The sequence below is a fragment of the Sorex araneus genome, chromosome 1 (genome assembly GCF_027595985.1).
Source record: "Sorex araneus isolate mSorAra2 chromosome 1, mSorAra2.pri, whole genome shotgun sequence".
Taxonomy (NCBI): domain Eukaryota; kingdom Metazoa; phylum Chordata; class Mammalia; order Eulipotyphla; family Soricidae; genus Sorex; species Sorex araneus.
The window spans coordinates 94,307,662-94,325,492 of NC_073302.1; the positions used below are offsets into that span (position 1 = coordinate 94,307,662).

Below are 17,831 nucleotides of genomic sequence, written 5' to 3' on the forward strand. Positions count from 1 at the left end.
CAGGGATCACTCCTGGCAATGCTCAAGTATCATACAAGGTATCATACCAGATGAGGTATGGGGATCGAACCCAGGTTGGACACATGCATACTTTGCAGTACTAACTGTCCAGCCCCCTGAATTTTTTTGCTTCGCATTTCTTCCATTTTCCCCCTTCCCTTCACTGTTTTTTGTGATTACCAGGAGTCATACATACTTGTTTTGTGATGCTAGTGCATTTTGGTTTCAACACTTACCAAGGGTTACACACTTTTACTGTGACACTGAGGAGTCCAAACAGCAAAGATACTGGGATCTCACCTGGGCCTGTGCCAGAGATCATACTCCCTGTGTCTCACAAGTCTCGTTCCTGCCAAATATGTGCTCTATCACTTAGCTATCCCTGGACTCCTAGGTTAAATTTTATTCATTGGGCTCTTCATTGCAGCATCTGTTTGAAATTTTTCTCTTTAAGAATTCCTTGTGCAAGTCAGGGAAAACAAGAGCTAGGAGGACTAGCCAAAGGTTGGAATGGAGCACAAGTGTGTGTGGGGCAGAGGGTAGGTAAGACAGAGAAGGGACCAGGATGACAGTAATTGCTGGGAATGATTATGCAGCACCAGAACCAAGTGTTCCGAAATGCCCAAAGTGGGGAGAATGGGAAGAGGGATGAGAAAGGGAGAGAGAGAGGGAAGGGGCAGGGGGAGAGGAGAAGGGGAGAGGAGAGGGAAAGAAGGGGAGAGACAGAGAGAGAGAGAGAGAGAGGAGAGAGAGAGAGAAAGAGAGTGAGCCTGCCATAGAGGCAGAATGGGGGTGGGAGAGATGAGAGGTGGAAAAAAAAAATCCTTGTGTTCATGTAAATCTCTTTTGATATTTGAAAATTGCTTCTCTGTTCCTTAAGTTCTGTTATGATGGCTCTTCTCAATTTTTTATTGCTTCCAATTCTGAATCTTTATATTTTGCCTTCTGGCAACTCATCACTTTAAAAACGTAGGTTTACTTTTGTCCCCTATAGAATTTTTTTTCCTTATGTATCTGAGTTATTTCTTTTGTTTTCATGAAGCTGGCACTGTGGCTTTTGTATGGAATTCTTTATTTACAGCCATGTTGGAGAAAGAGATTGTGATAAGGATGCTAAAATAAAAACTAGATCTGACTTCTTTATTGTGATAGTTGCTTTATTATGATGGTTCATAACCAACCCTTCAATTATCTCCAAAGTATGTCTATTATCTCCAAAGTATGTCTATACATTTTAAAACCTAAAATTCATTATAAAAAAGGTTTCCAGACAAATCTTTTCATTTTTCCATCACTTTACCTACATATCATTCTTAATTCTTAAACTATGTAAGCACCACTCAAGAAATTAGGGTAAATCTAAATCAATTATAAAAATGAAAAGTAATTTTATTCTGGACCACAATTCCTTAGCCAAATAGGTATATACATGAAAAAACTAAATTTGTAAAAACTGATCGATGTCCAATTTTTATTTTAGTTCTTATAAAAGCATCAGTGCGATCAACTTACATTAAAGTCAAGAAGGGCGTCCATTTGATTTTGAATAATGGGTACAGTTTTTAGGAGCTTTTCTGTGTTCATAGTTCTCATAACTCCATCAGCCCTGTTTTTAAGAAAAAGAAAAATATTTTTATTTAAATCTACTATTCTAATTCCCACCTGGTTCACTACTTAAACATAGGATATAGAGGTGATATAAAATTTCACGTATTTTAAGTCACTAATGAACTAGACACCTAAAGCAAAAATAGGAAACACTGCATGTCCAATACACATATGCCCACTCAACAATGAAAGTAACAAAAAAGAAACAAAAATATTAGCTGTAAACAACAAAAAGAAATTTTATATGGTTGTTTTTCAAAAAAATAAGGCTTAAAATGTATTTTTCACATAAGGAAATCACTTGCTCCTCACACTACTCATGTATGTAAAAGAGCTGTTTTATAGCTTAAAAATATATATAGAGGGGAGTGGGAGAGGGAGACAGGGAGGGAGTGGGAGAGGGAGTGGGATAGGGTGAGAGAGCGGGGAGAGACAAGAGTGGGGTGGGGGGGAGGGGGGGAAGAGATTGCTTTGAATGAAGGCTGACCCTAGTTAGATACCCAGAACTTCCTATGGTCCCCCAAGCACTGGCAGGAGTGATCCCTAAGTGCAGAGCCATGAATAAGTCTCAAGCACCATCTGAGTACAGCCTGAAACCAAAACCAATACAGAACAAAAGACAACTTGCTTCAACTCAGTAAAGACAGGGCAGAAACAGCAAGTAAATGTCACGTTGAGCATTTTGTAAGATATTTTATTCAAGACTCCATGATCAGTGCAATGCATTCAATTTTTTAAGCCATTTTATTATTAATCCCCCAAGTCACTCTAATCATGCGGTTAAGAAATAGTCAGAAAAGGAGATTTTAAAAATAAAATATACTAAAAAGAAAAAAAAAAAAAGCTCCCGAAGAGAGTAACATAGAACAACATGGCACAGAAATGCCTCCAGACCCATGCCAGGCTGTCCTCAACCTCGAGGGGAGGTCGGGGTGGGGGGCTGAGTTCCCCTTCCCACCCTAACAGAGCCCTCGAAGCCATTGAAAACCTCCAGAACCCAACTGCTGCCATGCTCATGGTCGCTCTCCACAGACTGGGACAAGACTCACCCATGAGTAAATCTGCTGTATAATCGCACTCTAAATTTCAGAATTCCTGGAGCAGGAGGCCGCACAACCTCTCATACTCTAAACCACTGATGTACCAAGAGTAGCACACATTTGATGGGGGCTAACTAACATGTTAGTAATCTCTTATACAAGGGCCTTATAGCTCCAGGGTGAAATACAACAATCTTCACACACTTTCCTCTAAGGAAACTTTATTGGACCATTTTAGCATATTATTTATAACACGCAATACTAAGTTAATTGTTTCAGTTCTGCTTTGGGGGGCACAATTTGTGATCTGGGGTAGAAAACATTCAAAATATGGCAGTGGGAAGGTGCAATGGTGGTGGGACTGGTGTTTGAATATTAAATATAACTACTGTGAACAACTTTATAAAAATTAAGTTAAAAAATTAAAAATAAAACACTGCTAAATAATTCTAAAAAAGATTTATGATTTTCTAAAGATAATAGCAGTGCTAAATAAACTAGCAATTTACAAAACTGGCAAATTACTGTTAGGGCGTTTGCCTTGCATGCAGCCGACCAGAGTTCAATTCCAGCATTCCATATGGTCCCCTGAGCACCGCATTCCTGAGTGCAGAGCCAGGAGTAACCCCTGTGCATTGCTGGGTGTGACCCAAAAAGAAAGAAAGAGAGAGAGAGAGAGAGAGAGAGAGAGAGGGAGGGAGGGAGAGAGAGAGAGAGAAAGAAATTGGGCCTCTTAAAAAATTGGGCCTCCTAAGGTATACAACTAAAGACAAGTAATAGATTACATATAAGGATGTGGAGTTGTTTTTTTCCTCAAATTCTTACAAAAATTCCATGGTCCTGACCCCATTTTACAAATGACAAAATTTTTAGGGTTAGTAAGGCCAGGGAACTGATGTGTTGTAGGGGTCATTATATAAACCCAGTTACAATTAGACTCCAAAACAGTACTTTTGTAACCTTTTGTGGGAAAGGGGGGGTATACCCAGGATATTGGTGGTGGGGAATGTGCACAGGTGGAGGGACGGATGCTTGATCATTGTGAAATTATAACCCAAACATGAAAGCTTGTAACTATCTCACGGTGATTCAATAAAATTTAAAAAATTAAAAAAAGAAAAGAATAAAGAAAAGTAAGTCCTTAAAGAAGTGCCCCACCCCCAACTGGAAAAAAATCAAAAGGCAATAAATAAAGATCAAATGTAATCTTTTGTAAAATAAAATGCCAGACCAAGAGACTAGGCTCAGCAACAGAGCACCAGCACTGCAGGGAGTTAGAGACAGACAGACACAGAACCACTGCTGATCTGTAAAAGAAAAAGAGCACCTAGAGAGATACACTGCCCCAGAGGGTGGGGATAAAATAACAAAGTGTACAGTTATTACAACTGTACTCCAGTCAGTAATCTGAAATAGCTTTATAAAAGGTAATTTGTTTTCTACTAAAATGTCAACTCTTAGCACTGATTCTGTAATAAACTTGATTTAAGAATGTGACCATGGAGGCCTGGTAGTGCAGGGGTAAGGTGCTTGCCACCTGGGATGCATATGTTCCTAAGCCAACCCTGGCAGGAACAATAGTATGCTGATGGATTAGAAACAATGTGTTACAATGCAATCCTCCCCAAATTCAATGCAACTACTACCAAATTCTAGCTGTCTTTTTTGCAAAAACTGATGACCTGATCCTAAAACTGAAATTAATTAAACTAAAATGATTGAAACAACTTTGAAAATTAAAAGTATTACCATACCTCTCAAAACTTAGGGCAAAGTGGGGTGCCTCAGACAGGGCAAGGGTTGTCCCTCGACCTGCCCCCTAATAAACCCTGGCAGCGGCCAATTTCCAGAACCCAATGAGAAGTGCAGGTACATGGGTTCAGTGACAGCAAACTCCAGGCCTCAAGGGACAGGGGATGGGCTGGTCCCTCTCAGTCCCCCATCCCTGTGGGACCCTGGAGGTCATGCCCACAAACTGCCTCTGGCTGCTACTTAAGCTCCATCGCAGAGGTCCAGATCCAGAGACACACAAAGGAATCTTTAATTATCTAAAACTTAGAATTCCAGGAGCATGCACCAAGACATCTTATGCTATTCATAACAAGCAATACAAAAGAGAGTATGGGGGAGACTGCCACAGAGGAAGGGGGAGGGTGGGATGGGGGGATACTGGGGTTTTTGGTGGTGGAAGATATGCACCAGTGAAGGGTGAGCAATCATTGTAAGACTGAAACTCAAACAAGAAAGCTTTGAAACTGTATCTTCCGGTGATTTAAATAATAATAATAAAAAATTAATTAAATTAACATTCTGAATTTTTCAGAAAAGTAATGTGAAATCAGCTTTATCAATGGCTGAATAAAAATACTCCTACATTAATAATAAAAAATTACAGCGAAGTAACAATGAGTGGCAAAATGGGTCAGAGATAGTATAAAATGTATGGCATTGCATGTGGCAACAGCGGCCAAAATCTAGGCACTACATGTGGTCCCTAAGCACTGCCAAGTGTCACTCCTGAGCACAGAACCAAAAATAGATCCTGAGCACCAAAGGATGTGCCCTCCAAAACAAAGACTGGCATGAGAATAGATATTAATTGCATAGAACTGAAAATCAAAGATAGCTTTTACATGTATGACCAATTAATTCCAAGAAGATCTCAAGACAAATCAAAAGCCTTGTGATATCCATATATGAAAGATATGAAAGTATAATTTTTTTTCTAACATGTCACTCTATATATGAAATTCAAAATAGATTTAAAAACGAAAGAGCTTGAAGTAAATCTTTATGAAATTGAACCAGCAGCAATGTTTTCCTACACTTATTTCCAAAAGCAAGCACCAAAGGAAAGAAAATATACCCTGATGCTCTGGTGTTCACATCTGTATATTCAAGACTTCTTGTGACTCATGGAAAAGACAAATAAGCTCATTTAAAAACTAGCAAAGGGGCCCGGAGCAATAGCATCGAACTGACCTGGGTTCAAACTTGGCATCCCATAAGGTTCCCTGAGCATCATCAGGAGTAATTTCTGAGTGCAGAGCCAGGAGTAACCCCTAAGCTGCATGACCCCCAAAAGGCAAAAAACAAAAACAAAAACAAACGAAAAAGAGAAGTGATCCTTGAGAACAGAGCCACTGCATATGGTCTCCCAAGCACCAGCAGAAATGACCCTTGAGCACAGAGTTAGGAGTGATCTCTGAGCAAAGTTGGAGAGGGACAAACCATTTCAGTCTCCCTGACCCCACAATTAAATAAAATTGCTCAACTAACTAGTTTGATGACTCTTCAAAAAGCTAAATGTAAGTTTTCATACCCAATCAGCAATTTTTTAGCCACACCCAATGTGTAAAACACAAAAATAAAAAGAAAAGCGTGGGCGAGGGAAGGGACAGAGCCAAGATGTTTGGTCTCACTGCAGTTTATTCCGATCTTCTTTCTCCATTCTCCTCTGATTCTCCTCCTGCTTCTTCCTCCCCCATACTACTTCATTCTCCCTCCTGCTTCCATTCCAACTCGCCCCTGCCTCCTCATACAGCTACCTTAAATCCCCCACATCCTCCCCAGATGATGCAGCGGCCTGGTTTACACAATAGGTGTGGTTACAGTCCATAGGGGGTAAAGTTCTATCCCTTAGGGGATGCTTTCACTAGGACAGAATCTCTCTCAGCGGGACATCAGCCCAAGAGTGGAATTCCTTGGGTGTGTTTCTCCTCTCTTTGTCCGACTGACATATAAGTATTCATATTATAAATCATTTTGTATGGACATAGCACGAGATGCATTAAGCTTATAGAATTGCTCTCCAGGGGTCACCTCAATCTCAGACTACAGCACTCAGGCCAGATTAGTCTTTCCTAGCCCTAGCAGGGCCCTTGTCTCCTCATCATGACATGACATGTCATCATGACATGACACATGCCCATGACCAAGCTCTTAACATATAGTTAAGCATTAGGCGCTTTGGCCAGGCCCATCTCGATGCCAGGGTAGCACACAACTCACCCCTTGCCCTGGGTCCGTCCCGTGTCCTTTGTCGGGACCCTGCTTTTGGGGGTGCTAGGAAGCAAGGCCAGCTGAGGCTTAAGTCAAGAAAGCAGATCTCCGGGAACGAATAATATTTGAAGCCAATTAAATCCCATGTTACCAAAGCATATTAATAAATGTCTTTCTTTGTCCATACAAAGAGGATATTGTTTTAAGGTAAACTATTCAAAACACGTAAGAGAGGAGAAAGACAATATTAACGTAAAGACAATATTAACTTACACTGTCCTAGCAAGGTCTGTCTGACCTTACAAATTAAGAGTTTGATTAGAGCAAGAGCAGATAAACTGGTAGAAGTGGTTACAGATAAACAAAGGAATGGGAGTGACTCAGGAGCACTTTGATGGGCGTGACTGATATACCTAAGCTCCTAGTGGCAAGGGGGAAAGGACAAACCAATGATATCCAACAACCCAACAAGTGTGCTCAGGGGAATAGACAGGGTGCCTGGGAACAAACCTGATAAGCCATGTGCAAGGGAAGCACTTTGCTCACCACTTGCCATTTCTACCAGCCCTGCAGTGTGACAAGGTCCACACATGGTGGAAGGACATTCAAGGAATGCTTCTTCCTGCCCCCTCCCGCCCCCGCTTCTTAAAATCAGTATACTCACAATGTTTGCATTGTGGTTAATCTGTATGTTTAGTTTTGGGAGTTCTAGGAGAATGACTGGAGATTCAGCTCACATAAAACACACACTGGGAGATAACCAGCTGGATCAGAAAATTTATGAATGGCTTACAGAAATGTGAACTAACAGATACATAGAAACCCCCAAATATATTAAGCAAATTTGAATACAAAAGACAAAGTAGAAACAGGAAAAGCCCTACATGGCCCTGAGTTAGGAGAAGAGCTGTATCCATCATGATGACTAAAAATGGCCCTGCTTAGATGATAACAAAATATGGTACCCACAAAGAGGAAAAGTACAAACAGTCCCTGTCAAGCCTCAACCTTTAACTGGGACATTACAGCCCGGGGAAATAGGTATACCGAATAAAAAGCATAAAAAATATGACACATTAACTCTTTGGCAAAGAATAAGGCACAGTAGGCCATTGTGGTATTTGTTAAATATAATCTTATAAGGCAGACTGGAACCTTAATTCTTGGGAGACATTATAACAAATTACAGAAATTCAAAGGATCCTCAGAGATTACTTTGAGAATCTTTATGCCATGAAACATGAAAACCTCGAGGAAATGGATAAATTCCTAGACTCCTATAGCTCCCAAGGCTGAACCAAGAAGACCTGGAATACCTGAACAGACCCATCACCATCAAAGAAATTGAAATGGTAATAAAAAGTCTCCCCAAGCACTAAAGTCCTGGCCCAGATTGATTTACTAGTGAATTCTTCCAAACCTTTAAAGAGGACTTACTCAAGTACCAGTCCTCTTTAAGCTTTTCCAGGAAAATTGTAGTCTCAAAAACACTTCCAAACAGTTTCTGTGAAGCAAATATCACCCTGATACCAAAAACAGAAAAAGATACCACAAAGAAAGAGAATTACAGACTGATATCCCAGATGAACACAGATGCAAAGATCCTCAAAAAAAATTAGCAAATAGACTCCAATGACTCATCAAAAAGATCATACACCATGACCAAGTAGGATTCATCCCAGGGATGCAAGGATGGTTTAACATTCGCAAGTCAATCAACACAATTGATCATATTAATAAAAGAAATAATAAAAACCATATGATCATATCAATAGATGCAGAGAAAGCATTTGACAAGATTCAGCACCCATTTATGATGAAAACTCTCAGCAGAATGGGCATTGAAGGCAGAATGGGCATTTGACTCAATATAGTCAAAACCATCTACCAAAACCCCACAGCAAGTATCATTCTCAATAGGGAAAAATTGAAAGCCTTCCCTTTAACATCTGGCACAAGGCAAGGTTGCCTACTTTCGCCACTCCTATTCAATATAGTACTGGAAGTCCTGGCCATAGCAGTTAGACAAGAAAAAGATATCAAGGTCATACAGATAGGAAGGGAAGAGATCAAGTTATCACTATTTGCAGACAATATGATACTATACTTGGAAAGCCCTAAAGACTCTACAGAAAAGCTCCTAGAAACAATAAGTCTATATGATATAGTAAAGTGGCAGGCTACAAAATCAACACCCCAAAGCCCATGGCTTTCTTATATACAAATAATGAAAAGAAGAAAGAGACATTAAAAAAACAATCCCGTTCACAATAGTACCTCAGAAGATCAAGTACCTTCGAATCAGCTTAAACAAAGAGGTGAAGGACCTATACAAGGAAAATTACAAAACACTACTTCAAGAAATAAAGGAGGACACTAGGAAATGGAGACATATCCCCTGCTCATGGATAGGAAGAATTAACGGTATCAAAATGGCAATACTGCCCAAAGCACTATACAAATTTAATGTAGTCCCTATCAGGATACCCATGACATTTTCCAAAGAAATAGACAAAACACTCCTGAATAATTATTTGGAACAATAAACCCCCACGAATAGCTAAAGCAATCCTTGGAAAAAAGATGGGTGGCGTCACCTTCCCCAACTTCTATCTCTACTACAAAGCAGCACTAATTAAAAGAGCATGGTACTGGGATAAAAACAGACCTGCAGACAAATGGAACAGAGGTGAATATCCTGTCACAGACCCCCAAATATATGGCCACTTAATCTTTGACAAAGGAGCAAGAAATGTAAAGTGGAACAAGGAAAGCCTCTTCAACAAGTGGTGCTGGGAAAACTGGATAGCTACCTGCAAAAAAATGAACTCTGACCTCTGTCTAATGCCAGGCACAAAAGTTAGACCAAAGTGGATTAAAGACCTCAATATCAGACACGAATCTATAACGTTCATAGAAGAAAATGTAGGCAGAACTCTCCATGACATTGAAGCTAAAAGCATCTTTAAGGATGAAACAGCACTGACCATGCAAGTGAAAACAAACATAAACAAATGGAACTCCATCAAACTAAGAAACTTCTGCACTTCAAAAGAAACAGTGACCAAAATACAGAAAGAGCCCATAGAATGGGAAAGAATATTTACCCAATACCCATCTGATAAGGGATTAATATCCAGGATATACAAGACACTAGTAGAATTGTATAAGAAAAAACTTCCAACCCCATCAAAACATGGGGAGAAGAAATGAACAGAAGTTTCCTCAAGAAAGAAATACAAATGGCCAGAAGGCACATGAAAAAATGCTTCACATCGCTAGTCACCAGGGAGATGCAAATAAAACAACAATGAGATACCATCTCACACCACAGAGATTGGCACACATTCAAAAGAAAAGCAAACAGTGCTGGCGTGGATGTGGGGAAAAGGGACGTTCTTTCACTGTTGGTGGGAATGTCGACTGGCCCAGCCTTTCTGGAAAACAATATGGACAGTCCTTCAAAAACTAGAAATTGAGCTTCCATATGACCCTACAATACCACTTCTGGGAATATACCTGAAGATGCAAAAAAAGCACAGTAGAAGTTACCTATATATTCATTGCAGCACTGTTCACAATAGCCCAAATCTGAAACAACCTAAGTGCCCTAGACCAGATGACTGGTTAAAGAAACGTTGGTACATCTACACAATGGAATACTATGCAGCTGTTAGGAGAGATGAAGTCATGAAACTTGCTTATAAATGGATAAACATGGAGAGTACATGCTAAGTGAAATGAGTCAGAAAGAGAGGGACAGACACAGAGGGACTGCACTCATCTGTGGAGTGTAGGATAGCATCACATGAGGCTAACACCCAAGGACGGTAGATACAAGGGCCAGGTGTACTGCCCCATAGCTGGAAGCCTGCTTCATGAGCGGAGGGGAGAAGGCAGATGGAATAGAGAAAGGAACACTAAGAAAATGATGGCTAGAGGAACCAGTTGGGATGAGAGATGCATGCTGAAAGTAGATAATGGACCAAACACGATGACCTCTCAGTGTCTGTGTTGCAAGCTATAATGCCCAAGTGTAGAGAGTATGAGGAATATTGTTTGTCATGCAGGGGGAGGGTGGGAAAGGCGGGGTATACCCGGGATATGGGTGGTGAGGAATGTGCACTGGTGGAGGGATGGGTGTTTGATCATTGTGAGATTGTAACCCAAACATGAAAGCTTGTAACTATCACATGGTGATTCGATAAAATTTTTAAAATTAAGAAAAAAAAAAAAAAGAACCTTAATTGTTGGTGGGGAAAGAGCTGGTCACAGTTTAATGAGAAAGAACAAAGGAACCTGATTTCCTGATAGCCCTTACTGGCCTAATAAAAGACCCTAGAATTTAGAATGGAATGAGTTAATGAAATCATGATCAGATATGATGATTGTACTACTCTGATGCAGTTCATGAGCTGTATGTTTCGAACCTTGCATATTGTACTTGTGCAGTTCGAGATGATTAAGGAAGATAGAAAGATTCTTGCCTAATTTTCTGCTGTAATGAAGTCATAAATTAGATGCATATAAAGAAAATGAACATATAAATACGAATGCAGAAATTGAATAAAGCAGAGAGACCTCTTTTAACACCTGAGAGAGAGCGTTCGTGTCTTTCTGCCGATTCCACCAGTCCACCTTCAGGGGCCCTGAAACTTTGCCACAGATGGTCTGTGGCAACCCTCTCTCCCCTATCTCTCTTCCTTCTCTCTTGCCGGCCCCTCATCAAAAGACAGAAGTCACTAAATGTCCATCAGAAATGTAGTATAATCCATATAAGAATATTTCAGCCATAAAAGTGAATAAATGCTACCACATGACTGTTCCAACTTGAATACATCAGAGTAAGAGAAATAACCATTCCCAACACAAAAAGCCATATGTCATATGAATCCATTTATATGAGCTACCCAGAATACACAAATCTAGAGAGATAGAATGTATATTTGTAACTGCCAGAATCTGGAGGGTGAAAGTTACAGGACATGACTGCTTTCTTTTGGAAGAAGTCACAATATTGTGGAATTTAACAGTAGGGATTGGGACCAAAGAGATAGTGGTACAATGTGGTCTAGAGTTTGCCTTCGCACATGGCCAAACTGGGTTTGATTCCTCAGCATCACGTATGGTTTCCTGAGCCTTGCCAGGAGTGATCCCTGAGAACAACACCAGGAGGCAGTCCTGAGTACTGCCTGGTGCAGCTCCAAAATATAAAATAAAACAGTTGGGATGCTAAATAATAAAACCACTAAATGATAGATTTTAAAGGGGGAGATTTGTTTTACAAACTTTATCTTATAAAGCTGACACAAAAATTGAAAGAACCTTATTTAAAGAATCCTTGGCAAAAAAATTACCTGATAAAACAAAGTAGCCAAATGCGAATCTGTACAGCATTCTCCTATGATCAGAGCAAAATTTACATCAAAAATTGGATTCCATGCTGAATCCTGCATGAAGCGCCAACAGAAAAGATACAGGGAAGTCAAACACACTTTTTGGAGAGGTTACTGTGATGCAACAAGCTAGTAGTCCAGAATCCAAGTTAAGTGTGTATAACCATAGTGAGACTGGGGGTCTGGGGACAGTTTGTGAAATAGTGAGCAACACTGGTGGTGAAATTTCTAAGGCAGGAAGGCCTGTGGAAACTGCTCTGCGAGAAGAGATGCAAAGCCAGAATCCCAATACTCCAACCCTAGGATTCTATTCCTACAACACTGGAGTGAAAGACAAAGAGAATGCACAGGGCAAGATATTCAGGGACTGACTCCGCAATGGGCAACTTCTAGTGTGCCCCTTAGGGGTCACCTGCAACTTTGCTGGGATATAGAAACTCTGATCCCTCTTTGAAAAAAATTAAAACATCCTGAAGGAAAATTCTGAAATAAGCCCCACCCACCCCAAGCTAAGCACTAAGAAATACTGAGCAGAATGACATTTACTTCCTCCCAACTAAACAAAAATAGTCCCCTGGCCCACATCTGGTTGCAGTCTTCCCCCAAAAGAGGAAACCCCCACAGCTTGCTATGTTCCTTAGTCCTGAAGGATAAGCTCTGTGACTAGGAGCCCAGTCTACTCTTAAGCCCACATAGAAGCTATGAGCCACATGCAAGTCTGTGACCACATGGGGTAGCCTGAGGCCTGCAAAGAACTGGCCACTTGGGATTTTGACCACATAACTGTAGTACAGAACCAATGGAGTCTGGTGCCATAGGTCTCTATAAACTCTGTACCACAAAGGCACTTCCGACGTGGCGTCAGACAGCTATCAGATGCAAGCAAATGAGAATACCCTCGTAATTATGCTGGTGATTTGGTATTGTAACTGCTACTGAATTAGGACCACAAACCCAAGTCACATCCCAGGTCTGCTGGACTATGACACCATAGACTCTGCCAAGCAACAGCGACTGTGAACCCTAGGTCACATCCCAAATCCGCTACAGGATACTCATGACCACCACAGATTCCTAGTTATCACCTAGACTGACTGGAACTCAGAACCACAGTCTCTCTCCAGAATTAGCTGGCATGAACCCCTAAGGCTGTCCAGGCTACACAAAGACCCTCTCCTTAGCCCTCATATGGAACCAGGAAGAAGCTAAGAAATTTAGAGATATTGATAGATAGATGGAGACAAAAGCCAAGAAGAGTCCCAAGCATATCAGAGCTTGAAAGCAACAATCCTAAGGATGTTCACAAAAATGAAGAAATAGACATTAAAACAAAAAGTGAGAAAAACTCCCATCAGAAATACTGGAACTGACCTAAAAATATAACAGAGGGGCACAGTGAGTTTACTTAAACATCTTAAAAGTTATCATGAAGGCACAAAAGGGACAAATACCAGATAATCTCATTTGCCCATTGTCTATAGAATAATAAGGACAAGAGATCGCAAGTATCAAAGGGAGAATATAGATACTCCCATCCCAAGATTACAGAAATGAGTCCAGGGCAGAAAAGCTGAGGAGAGGAAGAAAAGGTGTACAGGAGGTAAGGGGTGGGGGTGGGGGTAAGGGAGCCAGAGCGCTGGGTTCACAGTGGTGCAAATGTATAAGTATATACAAACCACAGAGCCAACAACACTGTAAGCATAAGGCCCAAACTACAAGAACCAAACGGAAAAATGTATCTGTCAAGGAGGCAGGCTGGGAACATGAGAAGAAGTCTGAAAGCACTGGGGAAGGGAAGCTGACACTGGTGGTAGAATTAGGTATTAGAACACTTTATGTCTGAAACTCTATGAATAGTGTAGTAAATTACAGTGCCTTAATAATAAGAGAAAAAAAGAAAACCTGGTCATTAACATTACTACAAATCATTGTGCCTAAAATTAAAAAAAAAAAACCTAATAAAAAGAACAGAATAAGGAGAAAGGATTAAAATGAAGAAAAGTATAGAGATTTATGGAACCGCAACAGAAGTACCACCTGAATCATAGGGGTTTCAGGAAGGAGAATAGAAGCCAGAAGATTGAAGAAATAATATTGGAAAATTTCCCCAATCTGAGGAAGGAGAGAGAAACACAGATATAGAAGGCTCCTACTGTTACAAACTAGACTCAAATAGATAGATACAGGTACAGGATCATTAAAATGGTATAGATCAATGATACAGCATGAAGTAAAAGCAAAACACCCATATATAAAGAAACCCCATTAAACTCAGTGAATTTATCAAATGAAACTACAGATGAAACTGGTATCATACAGTTAATGTGATGAATGAAAAAGATATGTAACCCAGAGTATTCTCCCAGCTAGCACAACAGGTAGGGCATTTGCCTTGCACGAGGCCGACCCGGATTAGATTCCCCCGTCCCTCTGGAGAGCCTGGCAAGCTACCAAGAGTTTCCTACCCACGGGTATTCGATATGCCAAAAAACAGTAACAACAAGTATCACAAGGGAGATATTACTGGTGTCTGCTCGAGCAAACTGATGAACTATGGGATAACAGAGAGTATTTAAATTTAACTCAAATTTAAGGCTAGGTATCAAAGTTTTTCAGAAGAAAGTAGTTAAATTTATGTTACATAGTGAATAATCTTCTATAAAAGGCAAAGAACTCTCCCCCGCAGTCAGTAAAATACATACAAAACATAAAATGTGGAAAAGAGAACAATGTATCTCAGAATGAGTAAGACTTAATTCTTTAAAATTTAATGAAAAATATAAGCTTGGCAATTTAGGTGTAAACTTCATAGTAACTTCAAAATGAAAATACTTGGAAGAAACAAACAAGGCACACAAAAGTTGATCACCACACAACAGGCAGATAACAAAATATCTGGGGAGAAAATCCAACAGAAGAAAGACAAATCTCACAAACACCCAAAGTCCATATAATGAAATGGCAGTTAATTCCTTTACTTCAATTTCATTTATAATGTCAATAGCTTGAACTCAACAGTAAAAAGGCAGAGTGGCAATATGGATAGGGCGAGGGGAATAATGTTTTGACACACAGGAAGAACCACTAAAGGAAAATGGCAGTCTTAAAGAGACAGGTACAGCCATACTTAACATCAAATATATTTCAAACTTAAAAAAGTATTAAGAGACATGAATGGACCTTATATTATGATTACGAGATAAAAAAATTCATCAAGAGGATTTGACAGATATGCACTCACTAACATCTACACTCCAAATAAAGTGATATCAAAATAAATAACACAACTATCAGGTCTGAAGAAAGGTAATAGCAACATACTAGGAGACTTTTAACGATTCACTCTCACCATGGGCTAAATGAAGCACAGTTCTCCACCCCCCACAAAAATCAATAAAGAAACAATAGTCTTAAATGAAAGGTCAGAAGAGTTGAGCTTTGTAGATATTAACATGGCTCTCCATATCCAAAAAGTCAAATACACACTTCTCCAGTGCATATGGGACATTCACCAGGACAGAACACATGCTAAGACAAAATTCACATTATATCTATAAACATATCCTATCTATAAACATAGAAACTAACCATAAAAAGAAAGTTGGGGAAAAGTCTTATGTCCAGAAACAACACGCTACTGAAGAGCTGACATGAAGCATATGTAAACACAGCACAGTCAGAAAAAATGAAGAAGTAAATGAAGCCCTAGGTGGCAAAGTACAGAGCAATGCAGGTTTACTTAAGGAAAATAAGAAAAAGTTCAAATAAATAACCCCACCTCATATCTTGAAAGGACTATTAAAAGAATATATACAATCCGAAGTCAGTAGGAGGAGGAAATAAAAAAAGTTAGAGGAGAACTAAGCAAATTAGAAATCAAAAAGACAATGAAGAGAGTTCTTTGGGAAGAATAAACAAGATCAACAAAACCGCAGCTAGACTCGAAAAAGAGAAAACCCTAATAACGAAGATCAGGAATGAAAGGTGAGAATTTAGAGCATGAAAGGTGAGAATTTAGAGCAAGTAATACAGAAATACAAATAAGCATGAACAATTTTATGCTATTAAACTGGAGAATTCAGTAGAAATGGATTCATTTTCCAAATCTACCACCATATACACCAAGACTAAATCTTTTTTTTTTTTTTTTTGCTTATAGGGTCATACCCAGCGATGCTCAGGGGTTACTCCTGGCTCTGCACTCAGGAATTACTCCTGGCGGTGCTTGGGGGACCATAATGGGATGCCGGGGATTGAACCCGGGTCGGCTGCGTGCAAGGCAAACGTCCTACCCGCTGTGCTATCGCTCCGGCCCCCCAAGACAAAATCTTGAAAAGAAAACCTGAGCAGAACAATTACAAGCAAGAAAAGAGTAATCAAGTCTCTCAACAAACAAAAGCCCAAGTCAGATGGACTTATAAGTTCTAAAAAACCCTCAAAGATGACCTACTACCTACCCTTTTCAAAATCCTCCCAAATACTGGGGAAAGTTTCTCAACCAGTTTCAATAAAGTCAACAGTATTTTTATTCCAAAAACACAGACATCACTAAAAAAAGAAAATTACAAACCAGTATCGCAGATGAACATAAATGCAAAGATCAAAATAAATAAATAAATAAAAAATAAAAAATAAAAAATAAATAAATGCAAAGATCTCCAACAGAATCTTAGCATATACTAAATTTAGGAATATATGAAAATTATACATCATCATCAAATGGCATTTACTCCCATATGCAATGATAGTTCAACATACACAAATCAGCTAATGAGATACACTACTGCCAACAAAAGGATAAAACATACACGACTATATTAATAGGATGCAGAAAAGGCTTTTAAAATGATACTTTGGACCTTCTGCACCTTCAGCTTGCTGTTCCACCATCCCAGGTGAGGCTCACCTCTGGCTGATATCACTGGGCCTACTCCAAAAGTAGAGAAACACCCTCCCTATATGGCAGGTCCCAGGAGCCTCCACCCACACCTGACCAGCCCCGTATTAAGAGTCTACACCAAAGTCCGAAGAGCACGGCCAAGCAGGCATATGACATACCTATTCAATAAATTACATGCTGCTCAGTTATTCTTCCTTGTCATTCTGGGAGGATAGAGAGAGGCAGGATAATCTCTATATTAATCTCTCAGTATGGGGGGTTGAGAGGGGGAACTACAAAGACTCACTCCTAGCACAAGAACACTAGAAAATCAATGAAGAAAACATGTAGAAGCCCACCAAGCTCAACAATCGAAAATACAATAAAGACAAACACCAGTAAATCCTCAGCCACTGTCTTCAGTGATACAATAAGGATGTTCAATGAATTAAAAAAAAAAAATGATAGCACAGGTAATCAACAAAGCACAAGAAAGTATGGGAGTCAAATAAAAAACTATTACAGTCAGAAATGACAGAAATCAAGAACAAGGTAGGTAATATTAGTCAATAGAAACCCAACAGCAGAATAACAGAAGCTGAGCAAAATATCAAGAAATAGAATGATGGGGGCTGGAACAATAGTACAGCGGGTAGGACATCTGCCTTACACGCGGCTGACCTAGGTTTAATTCTTGGCATCCCATACGGTCCCCTGAGCCCCGCCAGGGGTAATTCCTGAGTGCAAAGCCAGGAGTAACCCCAGTTGCATCACCAGGTGTGAACACCCCTCCAAAAAAGGGAAAAAAAAAAGATACAGAATGACAGCAATTCCACTGTGGGATATAAAAAAGTATAATATGAGACTAATACCCATAGACAGTACAAACAAGAAGAAGGAGGACTG

At 39.8% G+C, this 17,831-nt stretch overlaps 1 protein-coding gene across 9 annotated transcripts in view; it reads right to left on the bottom strand.

The window, feature by feature from the left end:
• The window catches only part of PICALM (phosphatidylinositol binding clathrin assembly protein), a 131,385-nt gene that overhangs the window by 55,391 nt on the left and 58,163 nt on the right, over positions 1 to 17,831 (bottom strand). For all 9 annotated transcript variants that reach the window (XM_055137290.1, XM_055137276.1, XM_055137282.1 and 6 more), the window contains exon 5: positions 1,513 to 1,606. In XM_055137290.1, the coding sequence (XP_054993265.1) occupies positions 1,513 to 1,606 (94 nt within the window). The remainder of the gene's footprint in view (positions 1 to 1,512; positions 1,607 to 17,831) is intronic.